This window comes from Typha latifolia, chromosome 2 (assembly GCF_019914945.1).
Source record: "Typha latifolia isolate L0001 chromosome 2, TyphaL0001v2, whole genome shotgun sequence".
Lineage (NCBI taxonomy): Eukaryota > Viridiplantae > Streptophyta > Magnoliopsida > Poales > Typhaceae > Typha > Typha latifolia.
Window position 1 is genome coordinate 401,081 of NC_133087.1, and position 16,934 is coordinate 418,014.

Genomic DNA, 16,934 nt, shown 5'->3' on the forward strand with positions numbered 1-16,934 from the left:
CCTGAATTGGCTAGCTCAAAATCTTTTGTTTTGGATCATTCATGAATTCGAAGATTATATATGAGTTGGACAAAAGATAAACCTTTCTTAGATATAGAGACACTTAAATTTTACCGAGCTTTAAGCCTAATCTAGGCTTCCAAGCTTGACTTTTTACACCTTGCTTATAACTTCATGTATGGAATTCGTCGTCAGAGACTGCGAGTACAACTGTACGAGTGTGAGGTTCATTTCAAATTTACAACTACAAAGGCCTGATCACTAGGCCGAGTTCTAATTGGGCCCTACGATATCTTTTCGGCCCATTCCAACCCCAAGTATCCGAATACAAGTACCAAGTACTAACCGCGAACGGCAACTTTCGATTCCCTTTCTCGCGAGCGCCATAAGAGGAGCAGCAGCAAAACCCTAGGGATGAAGCGTGCGAAGACGACCGCCATGGTGGAGTCAAAGGAGAAGGGAGAGGTGGCGAAGAAGGCAAAGAAGAACGACGAGGGTGGAATCTTCGCCTCCTGCTCCTTCTCCGATCTCGGACTCCATCCCACCTTGTGCCAACACCTCCAAGGTCTCTCCTCTCTTACTTCTTTACTAGCTTCTGAATTTCGAGCTTGATTTGGTTCAAATTTTATTTATAGATAAAATGGGGTTCGAATTCCCCACTCAGATCCAGGCGCAAGCGATTCCGGTTGTAATCTCTGGACGCCATGTGTATCCTTTTGGTGTCATTGGTTTGCTTGAATTGCTCTACTTTTTGTTTGTTGATTGACTTGACCGGTGAATTTGTTGGGAAAGTCTTGTTAATGCTGCTACTGGAACGGGAAAGACGGTAGTATACCTCGCTCCCCTAGTCCACCTTATGCAGATGCGTGAACCTCGTATCGAGAGGTCCGATGGAACCTTCGGTATGAATCATAAGCTTCCATTTTGTTGTTTGAATTTCTTGTTCTTGAAACAAATTTCCGAGGTGCGATATGCTACCGGGGTTAATGATTTAGGTTGTTACAGCGTTGGTGCTTGTGCCAACGCGAGAACTGTGCATGCAGGTATATGGCATTGCACAGAAGTTGGTGCATCGTTTCCATTGGATAGTTCCTGGATATATAATGGGTGGTGAGAACAGGGCAAAAGAGAAAGCCAGGTTGCGCAAAGGTCTGAACTTTTTATTCTTATATAAGAAATATGATGCACATGATCATCGACAGACTTATTTCGGCTTGGTATCTTCAGAAAGTTTTTTCTTTAATGGGTACTGTACTGTTGAGTTCCTTGTTTTATGCTGATGAGTTTAGAACCGACGCTTTTTATATTTTATGGAGGAAGCAGATAGCAGATAGCCTTTTTTTTTTATGGAGGAAGCAAAAACCTGCAGGATGGAGATGGATTCTTCTTCTTATTATTATTATCTCTTCTCATCTTTTCTTACCTTGAATCCTCTTTGGCTTTTATCAAGTTGTTTTATTTTTTATATGTATTTAAAGAAGATGCTTGAAAATTCAGACTGCTCGTCTTTTTTTTTTTTTTTTTTGAAGTATGAAATCACTACAACCCAATTCAATTGGTTCCTCACAATTCTTTCCAGGAATATCTATCCTAGTTGCAACTCCCGGGCGTCTTTTGGATCACCTAAAGAATACCTCGTCGTTTGTGTATACAAATTTGCGCTGGATAGTTTTTGATGAAGCTGACAGGTTTGAATTTTGCTTGCTATGCAATTTCTTCCTGTGTAAAATATCTCCTTTCTCATGGAAATTCCACATATTCTTGACATGGTTTTTATTTTCAAATTTTATATTCATAAACAGCATTCTCGAATTGGGCTTTGGAAAAGCAGTGGAAGAAATACTTGAATTTTTGGGTTCAAGGAAAAATGATTCAGACTGCAAAGAGAACAAAAAGGTGGTGCCTACAAAAGTTTCTAGGCAGAACTTACTTCTTTCAGCAACACTGAATGAAAAGGTGAATCGATTAGCTAATATCAGCTTGGAGAATCCAGTTATGATTGGCTTGAATGGTGGGAAAGTCTCTTCTGAACCACGAAGTTTGTTAGGCAGGAAACCCACATCTCTAGCTTCTCAAATGGACGAAGATCTAGAGAAGCATGATATCTTGCCTAGTCAGTCTGTTGATAATTACAACCTTCCTGCCCAACTGATTCAAAGATATGTTAAAGGTAGCTGTCCAATTATACACACAGACCTTTTAGCTCATGGTTTTCTAGATTGGTTGCACATTGCAGTAACAAATGAATGATTATATGCAGTGCCTTGTGGTTCACGGCTTGTGGTTCTTCTCTCCATTCTCAGGACTCTCTTTGAAAGGGAAGTCTCTCAGAAGGTATTGTCAGCATGTCAGCTTTGGGACACTTTTTGTTTATTTTTAGCATCACGAGCCTAACCTTCGATACTTTTTCGTCATTGGTTGATCTATAAGTCACTCATTCCATATTTATAAGAATCATTTGACTAGAAAATTCTTCTGCTCAAATCCGTTAATTAGGTATTCGTGTTTGCTTACAGTTCCATTCTGCAGATTGTGGTTTTCCTTTCAACGTGTGATGCAGTAGATTTCCACTACATGCTCTTCAGCGAGTTCCAGTGGTGTCGTGAGACTCGCGACTTACAACCAGAAATGCATCAGAAGAAAAAATTCCTCAGATGCAAGGTTTTCCATTTGCATGGGAACATGGAACATGAAGATCGCAGAAAAGCATTTCAGAGCTTCAGTCTTGAAAAGTCAGCACTACTGTTGTGCACAGATGTTGCTGCTAGAGGTTTGGATTTTCCAAGAGTCAAGTGTATAGTTCAGTATGATTCACCAGGAGAGGCTTCTGAATATGTGCATAGGTATGGCAAACATTCTGCTGCAAATGAAATTTACTAGTAGATCAAATTAAATGAGGGACTCATTAAATAATAAAAAAGTTCATCTCATACAAAGTCAAATTCAAGTCAAAACTGAGAAAATCCTGAAAACTAATATTTCAAATAAGAAATTCTTTCTTCAGTTTTTAGACTAGAGAAGAGATTAATCTTGATCTTAAGGAGAGGTTTACGGTTTGAGAGAGGCATAATTAGGGTGACATTATGTTTTTTTATATCTTTCTGGCTTTTCCTGGCTCTTTCTATTAACAACTATATTCGTCTTCTATTTTTAGGGTTGGAAGAACTGCTCGGTTAGGTGAGGAAGGAGAGGCTTTGCTATTTCTTCAGCCTGTGGAAATTGATTATTTGCATGATTTGGAGCATCATGGTGTATCTTTGAAAGAATACCCAATTCAAAAGGTTCTAGATAGTTTTCCCTTGCAAGGCCATCATTATAACAAGAAAGTGATATCTGTAGATACACATCCGTGGGTGTTATATCTGCAGAGAGCACTAGAAAGTTTTATTCTGGCAGAGGTAAAGGCTGCTATTCTTTTATTCACAGCATTTATATAGCTTAAGAATAATCTCATTTCCTTGTCCAGAATCTGGAAAAGATCATTGCAGAAGGACATAAGATTGTTTCTTGTATCATGTTCTAGTGATATCTTACATTTAAGTTGCTATATAGAATCATGTTTTTTATTTTGAGCAGTCTGGGAAAGACTAGTCTCTTGTCTTAGCCAAGGAAGCTTGGGCTAATTTGAATCAGGGCAAAATGTGGATTTTAATAAAAGAAGAGTTTAAACATTGTTCTGTGTACTGACTGATCCTGCTGCGGTTTATTTGTTTGATAAAATATCCTTTTCCTGGATCATAATGGAGACAATGAGCCGTTTTTTCACCTAGTAACTTTGGGTTTTTCATGCGATTCAGCCCAAGATGAAGAAACTCGCCAGGGATGCTTTCTGCTCATGGCTACGAGCATACACAGCTCATCGCGGTGAACTAAAGAAGATTTTCATGGTGAAGAAACTCCATTTGGGACATGTAGCAAGAAGTTTTGGATTGAAAGAGCAACCTTCTTTGGTTGGAAGATCACACCAGATGCAGGCAAAGAAGAGGAAAAGAGATCAGAGGCAAGACAAATCTGTTAAAAAGCGACGGCTATCTGCAAATTCCAAAAGGTATAGAGCTTTCTAGCTCTATTTTTCTAATACAAAGCCAGGGGAGATTGACATGATGATGTCTTTGCTCTAGGTAACTATCGAGGCAGTCATATTTTATTGGGCTTTGTTTGGAAGTTGTGCTGGAACTCTCTGTTAACGAAGTTCTGCTTGTGGACCAACACATGGAGCTCCAGCTCGGGCAAATGAACACAGGCTGATGAACTAACTTGAAAGAATTTTGGGAAATTGTCATAATCTGGCTTGACGTTTTCCAAATGGCAAGTAAGATGTGATACAAAATTTTGTTCCCAGAGTGCAATAATGGTTTTGTAGTTGTCGGTAACGACATTGTCAATCAGTTGAATCTATGTATCATTCTGGTTATTTTTAATAATTTCATGTCGGAAGGGACATATATTGATGGTGGTGTATTATTCTTGCTGGCAACTTTCGTTTTGTGGTTCATTGGGAGGGAAAGGTACAAGAGATGCCGTTAGGCACAATCATATTTTCACTTTAGCATGTTGATGTAGACACTTTGAATTAGTATTATTTGGTGTCATGATAACCTTTTCAATCAATAATGTATTCTATAGTTATATATATATATATATATATCTTGTCAAAGTTCCATGTTTTCGATTTAAGCTTAGGATAAAAAGTTTAATGGTCCAGTCTGTTGGTCCACCTCTGTAAACGCAACAAGAGTGACTACAGCAAATACCTACTTTATGCCTAAGAAAAATAACTATAGCAAATTAGTTAACTTATATTCAAAAGATAGCGAGAAATAATAGCAATAATATGCTCATCATCTGTTCATGATAATTATTATTCATGCCTGGCCCGCTTAAACCATGGATGGGCTCTAACCTCTAAGAAATAAACGGAAATGGATCCTAAATTCACTAACCAATAGTCGTTTGATTCGGATCCGAACCGAAATCCCGCTCTTTTGCCATTACTTGCCCCCTTCCCTAAACCCTAAAACCTGTTTCTTCTCAGCAGAGCTGAAGAAGATGGCATCGATGGAGAAATTTAAGCTCGGTTTACGTTCTCTAGGGCAAGAGTCGAGCTTGGATTCCAGCCACTCGAACTCTTCGGCGTTCTCCTCGGATCGAGCTCAAGTTCTTATTCAAAGGGCTCCAGGGTGCGCTCCATATCCAATCTTCCTCCTTTTCTTCTTGATATATTTTTGCTACGTTTTCTCTGTGCTCAGTTGTATGGCTTCTTTCTAATGGAAATCGTAGTATCTGTGCAGTAAAGGTTAGGAATTGACAACTCCTGAATCGATTCGATGTGGTAATCGATTTTATGTTCTTCTCATTTCTTCTTTTGCTGATTAAATGATTTATTTCCAATGAAATTTGTGCAATATAATAGTAAAATGAGCAAATTTGAAGATACCGTCATAGAATGGTTCTTATAAGGGTTCACTAAACATTCGATAGGCTTTTGATGTTATACTGGTGCGCTCGTGACTGTGAAATGTTGTGATACCGCAACCTTTGAATTATCCATGGAGTGTAAAAAGGCAAGTAGTACTCTTCTGAATAGTAACTAACTGAATAATTGCTAGTGTGTGCCAACTTATATGTTCAACATCTGTTGTCATGTTCCCTTTTTTCCTTTCCTTTAATAAATTATATTCATGATCATGAACAGTATTTTTTGTGGCATAACAAATAATTTGATGCAGAACGGTGGTCCTGAAGGGCTTTTGAATGATGTTACAGACTGATATCTTGACTAGCTGTATCTTTGTTGATTTGTTAAGTAGAACTAGCCTGAGCTTGCACATTTACTATCTCGAGCTCATATCATTGCTTGAGCGAAGAATATCTTTGTTCTTCTCACTGCTATATATGGGCTTGCTCAATCCTCAATTTCTGAGCTGACTAGCTTTGGCTTGGCACAAGTAGACAGAAAAATGAGTTTTTAGCTGGCAGAGTCGAGCTTGGTTAATCTAATTATCATATTTAGTGTCTTGATGTAGCTTCAAGCAATTTAAAGTATGTGGATACTAATTTAGAAGTCCTTGTAGGCAATTGAAGAAATTGAACAATAACTTATTTTGGGAGCAAAAAACTATTTTTTTTTCCTGTGAAATATGCGCTCTTTATGTATGTTACAATCATGAAGATTTGCGAGATATAAATTCGTGATTTTTCAAGGTTCACCTCCATTGTGAGAAAGTGTTTTATTTTTATTGAGGTCTAGCATCCATATTTCCATAAGGAGACCTATATTTAGCTGTTGGGAATGAACAGTTTGTTATGATTATAGATGAAATCAAATTTGCGACAAAGGCATGCTTAATCACAAGAACTCTCAAGATCTTCATAGTGTGAAAGGTAGTAACTTAGTGACCTTATGGTTAGAAACACCCTTCCTCATTTAATTATTGATGAAATTGATGCCTTGCTACCTTTACTGAAAGACCCTCCAAGTCCACATGTAATCCGTTGACTACATTGTGCACCATAGTCAATAGGTAGGTATTGGTTACAAGGCTCTTTCAAATGATTCAGCAACTGCACCAATTTCTTTTTTCAAGTTGTTGTATACTAGCCTACTGAATGTTATTACGTTTCCTTTGCTTATTAATGTTTCCGCTAGGTAACCTCATATGTTACTCAAGTTACTTGGAAGTTGGAACTGAGTAAAATGTTAGAACTCTATCCAGCCCAAAGCTCTAGACTTCTTCCACTTTTTGCCATCATTAACAGCAGCCATTGTGCACAGAAAATTTAACCATTCAGAGATGAGCCATTATTTTTTCTACAAGAGTTTCGGCTTCCTTTTCCAAGTATCTTCTTGCTATAGATAAACTTACAATCTTAAGCATGTTTGCTGTGTCGCAGACGAGTAGTTTCTTTGTCAGCATGTGGCAAGATTAGTGCCATCAGCTTCGCAGTTGGTGTGGTGGTTGGTTTTACGCTGAAGAGACGGCTGAGGCGGTGGGCTGCTAGATTGCTCAAGCGACTGAAGGATGACTAGTGCAAGCATCAATTCATGATTTCCGGGGTAATTACACTCAGCGATGTTATTTCCAATATTTGAATTCTTTTGAATCATTTACGTATTCTGTTTAATGCTGTTCATCATCCCCCTCCTCTTTAATACCAATAATTTACGCCACATTCCTAAAGCCTTCTGATACTATTCTTCTAATCCTGCTAATCTCTAGTAGCAGAGTCCTTCGTTCTTGTTCAGCCCATGAAAGCCAATAATGGGCTTCTTTAATAAACATCATAGATTGATGTAAGAGGTGATCTCTCATATAAAAAGGAATAAACATATCGGTTAGGTGGCGTCATTGTACACAAAGATTTGTGAATGCACGCTATAATGGTCACCTCTTTTTTTTTATTTTTTATTTTATTTTATTTTTATAATCTCCAACATTCTTTATTTATTTCTATTTCCCCACTTTGCGCTGCTAGTTGCCATGCGTATTGTGCTTCACTTGCTCGTCAGGCAACTTTGGTCACCTTCTCTCCAAGAGTTTCCTATCTCCACGTGGCATGAATTATTGCTTGCCCATGCAAATTAAGATGTCATAAATCCGTCTTCTCTAATGCAAAGGGATTAGGTGAGGTAAGCACATTTAGCACCTAACCATATTTTTTGCAGTAAAGGGCCGGAGTGCAGGGTGATGGTCCCCAATGCAATAAGTCCTATCGACCTATAGGAGAATCCTCACATTATTCTCAAAAAAATTCTTATGTTTCTCAAACCAATTAAAAGTCGTCTCAATGTTATACGTTTGGTATATAACCAATTTGACCATTTCCTATCCCTATAGGCTATAGCATTAATATCTCAATTTGGGCCTCTCGCGTTTTATCTTTTTGATCAGACGGCTCAGAACGAGAGATCTCAAATCCACAAGTCATGTGCCACCCACGAGATCTCCAACCATATACAGCTATATAAATATAAATCTAAATCTATCGAAGCTAGCTACATACACGTGATTCGCTGCAAGAAAATTACTACACCTCCCATGTGAACAGTGTTGGCCTTTCTTAGTTAGCCTCCATTTGTTTAAGGCTAATCTACTCTACTATTAGTCTTTATATATATATCAACTCTTTTTCTTGTCTTAGTTGGGTGGTTGGTGGGTGTAGCTGTGTCTTTTGAGTGCTTGATGCAATACTCCCAACTGACACCTAACGTGATCTCTTCTTCCTCTCTCTCTTCCCAGGCCCAAGTATAGTGCCTCAATTATTGGGAGTTTAATGATTAGCCAATTAAATACAGGATAAATGTGGCACATAGTATGTTATAGTTGGGTCCTATATCTTGCAAGAAGAACAATATTTTTTTACCATCCACTTGGGGAGAATGGACCCAGTTTAAGTACTAGGATGCTATCTGAGTATTGGCAATTTCTCCTCTTAGTAGCTATTACTAGATTATGAATTGCAATTAAAGATCAAGTAGACAAGAACGGCCCTAGTGGGCTATTTAACGTCACAGTATTCTGATAGAACTTTTAGAGCTGTTAGATTATTATTTTATATACGTCGGTCTTGTCTCTGTAACTTGATAGCAGAGATCTATCTCATCTCTGCTATGAATTAATGTACTAAAACAAACAACAGCCGTAGTTACCACTTAAGATGAGTCAAGTATGATTATAAGTTTATTAAGCAAGATCTAACTTAATAACCTGGCCACGTGGCCAGCTGCAAAGGCTGCATATATGCTCAAGGAGTTGGCTGGCACAGTGTTGGACTCTTTCCTTTATCTTTCTCCTCCTCCCTTTTACGTCAAGCAATCTCCATGTTATGTGAACTCTCTTGCAAGCTACCAATTACTAGTATTAATTTCCCTTCCGGCTTTTTAACAGAAACCTTCTCTCACCTCCTCATCCACCCACAAATAACATACCATCCTCACGTGACAGGGCATCTTTTCTCTAGCCATTAGCCAATCCCACACGTTACAGGATTCCTTGGACCCCACCACCTACTGATAATTAAGCATTTGTATTAGGTGTCACGATGCTAGCTCTACAAGTGGATCGGGTTATGTCCATCTCATCGAGCTCTATTTTCGATGACATGTAACAACAATTGGAGCTTATCGGGTTCAATTTGGGTGGGTGCTACCCAAACCCAATTGTTTCCATCTTGCAGCTTTTAAAAAAAAGTTTTAAATCAAGTTTGAGGCACTAATTAATTTACCTTTATATTTCTGCAAAGGGGGAACGCGTGTCGACAGTAGGTTCGTGATCGGGCAAACACGAGGTGGGCCGCCCGTTTCGGGAGGGGGCCCATCCATAGCAACACGAACCCTATCGATGAGATAACCGTCGCTCTATCGTGGATGTCGTGCTCTCCGTCCTCCACTCCTCCTCCTCCCCCTCCCTTTCCTTATCCGCATTAAAATTCGCGCTTATGCGAGGACGAAAGAGAGAGAGAGAAAAAAAAAGAAACAAGTAGGCCCCACGCCACCCCTCGCCTTCCCAGCCACACGCGTGCCCACCCTTATCTCCGATACCGACGACGTTATATCTATTGGCTGTCCGATGCGCCACGTCATCATATTGCCGTGCCCTGGTTTAACGGAACCTGACGGTGGTAGAGACGTCTCAGATTCTTCCCCCCTCCCATCTCAAAAATTCCGACCCTTTACCAGATTTATTTAAATCACAATAGTCGAAAATCTGTCACTCAAGTTTGTAGTGGAGTTCAAACATTTTAAATTAGATAACTAGATCACATACATCTGCCACGTGGCTGCTCTTTATTCCCACGTGGCATCTACCCAAATTTGAGAGACCAGTATCCCTCCTGGCGTAATGAATTACGAGAAGCACGTATAATTAGAAACAAATCAGGACTTTATTTTCTTATTTATTGAGCTAATGCATATGAATTTAAGCCACAAAATCTTATCTTATTACTGTATGGCTCTTGGGCCTCCTGCAGCGGAATCTAAGCATCCTATTCGGCACCATCCTGACTATTATTATCCACAAATTTATTCACGTAAAAGTGCGGAATAAATTTATTCCAAGTTTAACACCGAGTACTTAGAATTTGTAATAAATAAATAAATAAATAAATAAATTTAACCACGTCCACGTAACAGGTGAAGAAAAACTAATCATTAAACCATTTAATTAGAGACCAAATTCTTCCCTCGAGTTATTTCTATGAGTGGGAAAGGATCGGAAGTTTAGGAACCCGTGTCCTACCACGTCTCTGCCCGGAATTTTCGAATTTTCGCCGAGAGAATTACCTTGTAGAAAAAGAAATGGTAACGAGAGACCGTACGGTCTCTTTGATAGGACGCGTGGCAGGAATCGGAGGTGGTGGAGAGCAGGGAAGGCAGGAAACGGTCTTGGTGGTTAAGATCACCGGGAGGAGCCGGTAGACGCGTGGGGTTTTACCAGTTGGTCCGGTGGCGAGAGTCAAAGGTATAAGAGCCGGGGGGTTTAAGAAAGAGGTGGTTTTTAAGGGGTTTTGGCGATCTCAGAAGCGAGAGGAAAGGAAAGAGGAGAGAGAAATAGGAGAGGGAAAGGAGAGAAAAAATAATTTGTTTATTTGTGGAAATTTTCGATTTCTCTGTTCGGAGGAAGGACGTGAACGAGGTGGAATTTGGACGCGGATTTTCTCATTGAGATCGGGAATCTGGGTGCTGGAATTCACCGATCTGTTCTCCGCTTGGATTATTTCAAGAATTTTATAGAATTCAAGTGTTTTCGCGATCTGCTTTGAGGTCCGACGAGTTTTTTTTTCTCACAGATCGGTGTTTCGAAGGTGAGCTGATCGAATTCCGATCATTTTAGAGGTCGGTCTTTGGATTCGATGTCGGCTCCAAATATTTTTTTTTTCTCTTTCGTTTAATTTCGTTGGTTTTTTTTTTAATCTTGTTCATGGGTTTATTTTTGTTAAGTTGGATCGAAGAATTATCCTTTTTCCTTTTTATCTCTTTTTTTCTTGTTTTAATTCTTCGCTTTTTTTCGAGGTCGACATGGGTTTTAGCTATCTGAATTTGGTTGTCTTTTGAGTTATTGCCGAAATATTTATGAAATTTTGACGGATTTCCTTTATAGTGTGCAATCGTATCCGACTTTGGACAGACAAAGAAATTCGGATAATTTTTGTAGAATTTTGGTGTTTTCTCTTGAAATCTGGTGAATAAGATCGAGATCAGATCTGCGGTTCTGGAATTGGTCGGTTTTAGTATAATACTTGCATGAGGGTTTTGGGGTTTTGGATCTGGAAACGATTATTTGCTAGACCTTATATGAATCTCGATGCGTGTCATTGTTTCCTTCATTCACTTGTAAATATTTTTCCTGGTGATTTAGAATTTCTCTCCATCAAAGGCGCGAATAAAAGTTGTCTGATTTTTATCTACTCGCAGGAAATTTATTGGAGATGCCTCCCGATCTATGTTGAATTGCTTTAAATATTTGTTAATGGCGTGATCTTTCGACTTTGATCCGTTTCTTCTATTGCTTCTCTGAAAGGGTTTAGCTCTCGCTCTCACCCTCTCTCTCCCTCTCTCTCTCTCTCTCTTTCTTCCCCCATTTAGATTTAAGGATCCTTTTTGGTTCGATTTTTGGTGTTTAGATGTTTCCAATGACATCGGATTCTCCTCAATGGGATTTTTGATCCTTTCTTATTTGTTCCGTTCCTTAAGAGAAATATGTTATTACTAATATTTTTGTTATTTGCTCCGTTCATAAACCCTTTCTTATTTTTTTCGTTCCAATGAATTGCTTTAGGTTTTTAATAACAAAGCAGAAATAGAAACATCCACTTATTTAAAGCTGATTTATGAATTGCTTTTCAACGACTTCCAAGGGAATCAATAGTTATGGGTTTTTCTGAGATTTAAGCATGTTTAATTTCCATTTTCCCTTTCAGATCTGGGATCTTGTAATTTATTGCATTGAGATCAAGCCAATATTCTCTCTCTTGATCCTTGCTTTGAGAGGGAAAAACTGGTTTCAAACATCTAAATTCTTGAAATCTTGATCCTCTATGTAACTTGAATAATTTTCACAATTATTTATTTAATTTATTGAGAAGTGAAATTGTTGTGCAGATCTCATTTTTAAGACAAAGACACTGGATGTTATGATCCTGCTCCTTGGTCATTGCTGAGTGTCATTTTGGCTCAAATTTTGAGATATGGTGTTGCAGAAGAGGTTGGATTATGGATCGTCTGGCTACCAGGCCCCTCCAATTTTACATGTTCCGAGATCGGCTAGGGTATATACATATAAATCCCTATTTGGCGTTGTCATTTTTGTTTGGATGTTGGAAATTTGTATAACCCATAATTGATCATCTAGGGTAAACGTTCCACTCGAAGGAAGTTTGCGGACAGTCAGATGTGTGCATTTGACTTGCTTGCCACAGTTGCTGGAAAGATATTAATGGAGGGAGAGAATTCTTCAAGTCTTGTTAACATTACTGGATCAACTAATCCTAGTTCTGCAAAGGATTCTGTTAAACAGGAGCAGTTTGATGAAGTCAAGCCATTCAAAACTGAATCTTTGGATCAGAATAGCTGCAATGAGGGTACGCTGGGTTCTACTAACTTCATTGAAAGGCAGGTTCGCCATTTAAAGACACCAAAAGATGCAGCTTCAGGATCTAATTCTGCATTTGCAAATGTGTTAGATAAGGAGGAAACAAAAATTAGTACAGCAAGGGCTGAATTTGGATTTACACTTGGAACGATCCTAGAGAAGGATGCAACTGGCAGAAGTTCTTCCCCTGGTTCTGTGGGATCGGTTGAGAGTAAGGGAGATGAGATGAAGAGACCATTCCAAGATGGAGTACAAAAGCTTAAAAATGAAATAGACAGCGATGCTCCAGACATGAATAGTTTGGTGGATATAATGGATTTGGATGTAAAACCTCCTGCACTAGTTAGCTCTGACAGCAGTGCCGAAATGCCATTGTACAGGTATCATATCCCTCGTTGTAGTTCCTTTCCGAAGTATCAGGACAGGAGGAAATCCGCTGTAGATAGAGATGATGATGAAAATTCTTCTGGGTGCACACATCCTGGCGCCATTACTAATAAGGCCTTTAGACCACATCGGAGAGGTGATCGTAGGGTCAGGAGGTTGTTGGTATCAAAGTTTCGAAAGGTGGTTCCATCTAGGACACACAAAGGAGAGTTTTCTAACTCTGGTATGGCCATGATCTCGATCTTTCTATTTTATGACATGTTTAGCAAGAAACATCTTGATTCATGATTTCTTTAAAAGCTCCGCTATGGCTGGTTAGTAAATATGGATGTCCTGCCATATTAAGAGGTTAAATTTGATTTATATAATCAGATGTGGAGGCAAAATCTTCTTTCCGCTGCAAGAAAATGTGTTCCACTCGCCAAAGGACACAAAGGACTATGTTCAAAAGGAGAAAACTTTTCGAGCGCTGTTTAGTATCACCATCTGGAGGGATATTTAGCGAAGGTATATCTAATTCACCTGCAAAGAGTAGCATCAAGATGGAAGCAAGTGATTCACATGCAACTCTGCATGGAGGTTGGTGTCATCCATGCAATCTATGCTTTCTTGAGAGCCTTGTTGCCCTTTTATAGTCCTCATTTTGAACAACAAAATTTCTCTCTTTTTGCAGCAAATAGGGCATCATCTTCCATGACTGGTCAAAAGCCATCATATGGGTCTGAAGATTACCATGGTATATTGTGTTAACTAATTATGACATATAAATTGTTTACTTAGTATAGTTCATTTGATCAGTACATGATGAGGCTCTGACGGCTGTTAATTTCTATCCTTCCAGTGAAGCTAAGTATCAAGTCATTTAAGGTGCCTGAACTTTTCATTGAGATTCCTGAAACTGCTACTATTGGTTCGTTGAAGGTACAAACTTCTATCACATTTTTTGTCTCTCTTTATGTCTATGGTCTTCGATATGTCTCAGTAGGTTAAAACTATCTTCCAGAAACAATAGTATAATACCTATAATTTATTTTGCAGAGGACAGTTATGGAGGCTGTGACTGCTATACTTGGAGGTGGACTACGGGTCGGTGTTCTTCTCCAAGGAAAAAAGGTTAGAGACGATAACAAAACCCTGCAACAAGCTGGGATATCTCATGGTGATAAGCTGGAGAACGTTGGTTTTACATTGGAACCAAATGCTACACAAGCTCCACCACAACTCACAATATCTGAAGATAGTCAGTTCCTTGGTACCGATGATGTCGTGGAACCACTTGCAAGGTAGTGAAATAATCTAGTTTCCTTTACTTCTTGTAGTTTAATAAAGTAACCTGCATAATACTTTCCTGCCAATAGTATGAAACTTTTGAGTATACATCTCAAGGGAATCTGTTATAGATACCTTCCTTCATATAAGAAATGTTGTGGTAGGTCTTGTTTGATTAACCTTATTCTGTGCAGATAAATATGAATTCTATTATTAAATAAGATTGATTATGTTGGTGAAAATTCTTTCCAATCACTAAGATTATGATTATCTATAGATGCTTTAGGTAGAATCTTTAATATTGGTAAACCAAATATGGTTTCAACTAATACTATCGCCTTTCCTGTGCTTTCCCGAAATCTGGACTTCTATAAGTACCTCATTCCATTTCTGTTTCATTTTCAGGATTCTACCTCTAGAATTCACTCCTGTTCATGGCCATGGGATGTCCACTACCACCCCGCGGCCCATATTAACCTCCCTAGCTAACTGCCCCGATAGTGATCATGATTCTGTTCACTCCCCTACTGATGTTTCAGCAATAGGAAAAACTCCAAACTCTCGAGCTCTTGTTACTGTCCCACCAATGAATGCTGAGGCACTAGCTGTCGTTCCGCTGCGTAAGTCAAGGCGATGTGAGCTCGCGCAACGCCGGATTAGAAGGCCCTTCTCTGTTGCTGAAGTGGAAGCACTGGTCCAGGCAGTTGAGAAAATCGGAACTGGAAGGTCTGTGTTTATGCTGAGGCACTAGCTGTTAGCATTGTAAGATCTTTTACTTATGCGGGTTATACCTCTCTTCTCCAGGTGGCGAGATGTTAAAATCCGGGCCTTTGACAACGCAAAGCACAGGACTTATGTTGACCTGAAGGTAATATTTATCTGCACAGTTCTTAATAAATTGAGGTATATCGCTTCATATATGCTTGATGTTAACAGGTCATCATTGTTAGCAATAGCATACTAGATAATTTGAAATATCCAAGGCACCTAAGAAATACCAAATATCTTCTTCCCGTTTTGGGGAAGTGTCACCATCTCTATGCAGTTTGAAGTTGTCCACACGCATTTGGTAGTTTGCATTTCCAGATGTTTATGTTTGAATCTTTACATAACATAGAAATAAGGTTAACCATCCGTGTACGAGATAAACCCGAGTTTTGACGAGTTCAATCTTTCTGTCGGCATTAGGATTCCTATTACTTGAAGTCAGATTAATCTCATCTTCTCCGCGTCATTAATATTCCAAGTTCAAGTTTAAAGAGTAGTGTAGTGCTAATGGGGGTGGAATGGTTTTCTTTGACCAGGACAAGTGGAAGACATTAGTTCACACGGCCAGGATTTCCCCTCAGCAAAGAAGGGGAGAGCCGGTTCCACAAGAATTGCTTGACCGGGTGCTATCTGCCCAAGCTCACTGGTCACAGCAGCAAGCTAAGCTCCACGCCAAACCACCTGTTGTGCCAGAGACGTGCTTGACTGCCTAATCCATTCATTCTTCTTCCTCTCTCTCTCTCTCTCTCTCTCTCTCTCTCTCTCTCTCTCTCTCTCTCTCTCTCTCTCTCTCACTTCTAGGGGGAGGGGAGGAGATAGAGCTCCAGAAGACAACTCATCCCTTGCCTTGTAAAAAGGAAAAGAAAAGAAAAGAAAAAAAGATTGACCCCATTTGTGTAATATTCTCTTCTTCTTACACATTTTTAAGCCAGGGTAATCCCTCTCTCCTTGTGAATTAAGAAAGAGGGGAAGGGAAATTCCTTTTGGCACACTTTGTACATGATGGCAGATGATCCAAGAGGGAAAAAAGCAAATCAAAAATAGACTGGAATAAGGATTGCTGTCTTAACACAATTTGTTCACGTCATTGTCAGGAAAAAGGGGAAAGTTGTTAATCAGTTCTGTCATTACATTTAATTCATTCTTTTGGTTGGAGCACGTTGTTTTGGGGAAAAGAAAAGAAAATAAAGTATAGGGTGCGCTGCGGGTTGCATCTCACTTTCATGTTGTACTCTTTGATTGCTTTTCGCTTAAAACGTTGTACCTTTTAATGACTTCTTTTATTTTTCTTCTCTGTAATATTTCACAGTTTCCGTTGTTACATTTATGAAAAGTAATTTTATTTTTATGAAAATCTTTTTGTACTGTATTATTTTTCATTTGTCTTGCTCACTTTTATATTTTAAAAACAAAATAATTAAATAGTTTAACAGCTCGAACAGAGAATTACATTCGCCGTTACTAACTCGGAATAAAAACTTAGGAAGAAGTTTCAAATTTTGGCCAACTTATAAATAAGTACGTGTTAAACCTTACGCCCGACGTTAGGCTGGCGTGCTACTTTGAATCTCGTGTATACAGCTGGGAGAAGGTGAGTTCGTAAGCTTGCTCATCGAAACACGGAATGTGATAACATACGCATCCAGCTAAACGGTGGGTGGAGATTGGGTAATAGCAATAATTATAGCCGGCATCTCATGTGTATAACCATGTGATCGTCGCCTATTAAATACCACTAACTTACCAGGGGGAATCCCGACGGTTACAGACTTTAGGTTCACGAGAAATATTTCATGACGGTGGGAATCGTAGAATAATATATATATAAATAATCTTTAACAGCCTTGAGTACAATGTATTCTTCAAGTACATATGTTTATATTAATCCTAGTGACAGATTTACTAATTCCAAAGTTA

General features: G+C 39.0%; 2 protein-coding genes across 3 annotated transcripts; both read left to right on the forward strand.

Moving 5' to 3' along the window:
- Positions 1-362: 362 nt before the first annotated feature.
- Positions 363-4,549, forward strand: LOC140781253 (DEAD-box ATP-dependent RNA helicase 17). Its single transcript, XM_073127171.1, has 11 exons — positions 363-565; positions 636-708; positions 793-902; positions 1,006-1,149; positions 1,580-1,688; positions 1,803-2,170; positions 2,261-2,334; positions 2,530-2,843; positions 3,155-3,398; positions 3,798-4,048; positions 4,122-4,549. Exons 1-11 carry the CDS (start codon positions 415-417, stop codon positions 4,123-4,125), a joined length of 1,842 nt encoding a protein of 613 aa, XP_072983272.1. The 5' UTR covers positions 363-414; the 3' UTR covers positions 4,126-4,549.
- A 2,370-nt stretch (positions 4,550-6,919) lies between these two features.
- On the forward strand, positions 6,920-16,091 carry LOC140781254 (telomere-binding protein 1-like). 2 transcript variants are annotated; one of them, XM_073127173.1, is made up of 10 exons: positions 6,920-7,057; positions 12,104-12,270; positions 12,354-13,203; positions 13,353-13,559; positions 13,654-13,716; positions 13,822-13,901; positions 14,019-14,263; positions 14,655-14,975; positions 15,054-15,117; positions 15,554-16,091. In XM_073127173.1, the coding sequence occupies exons 2-10, from the start codon at positions 12,190-12,192 to the stop codon at positions 15,728-15,730; spliced, it is 2,088 nt and encodes a 695-aa protein (XP_072983274.1). In that variant the 5' UTR covers positions 6,920-7,057; positions 12,104-12,189; the 3' UTR covers positions 15,731-16,091. The 2 variants fall into 2 exon arrangements, with proteins under 2 accessions (XP_072983274.1, XP_072983273.1); XM_073127172.1 differs by lacking the exon at positions 6,920-7,057 and adding an exon at positions 10,495-10,806.
- Positions 16,092-16,934: the final 843 nt, after the last annotated feature.

Coding starts and splice junctions, on each gene's coding strand:
- LOC140781253 (XM_073127171.1), top strand. CDS start 415: ATGAAGCGTGCGAAGACGACCGCCATGGTGGAGTCAAAGGAGAAGGGA. Junction 903..1,005: donor GAGGTCCGATGGAACCTTCG/GTATGAATCATA, acceptor AGGTTGTTACAG/CGTTGGTGCTTGTGCCAACG. Junction 1,150..1,579: donor GAAAGCCAGGTTGCGCAAAG/GTCTGAACTTTT, acceptor AATTCTTTCCAG/GAATATCTATCCTAGTTGCA.
- LOC140781254 (XM_073127173.1), top strand. CDS start 12,190: ATGGTGTTGCAGAAGAGGTTGGATTATGGATCGTCTGGCTACCAGGCC. Junction 13,204..13,352: donor AGGAGAGTTTTCTAACTCTG/GTATGGCCATGA, acceptor TTATATAATCAG/ATGTGGAGGCAAAATCTTCT. Junction 13,902..14,018: donor CTACTATTGGTTCGTTGAAG/GTACAAACTTCT, acceptor TTTATTTTGCAG/AGGACAGTTATGGAGGCTGT.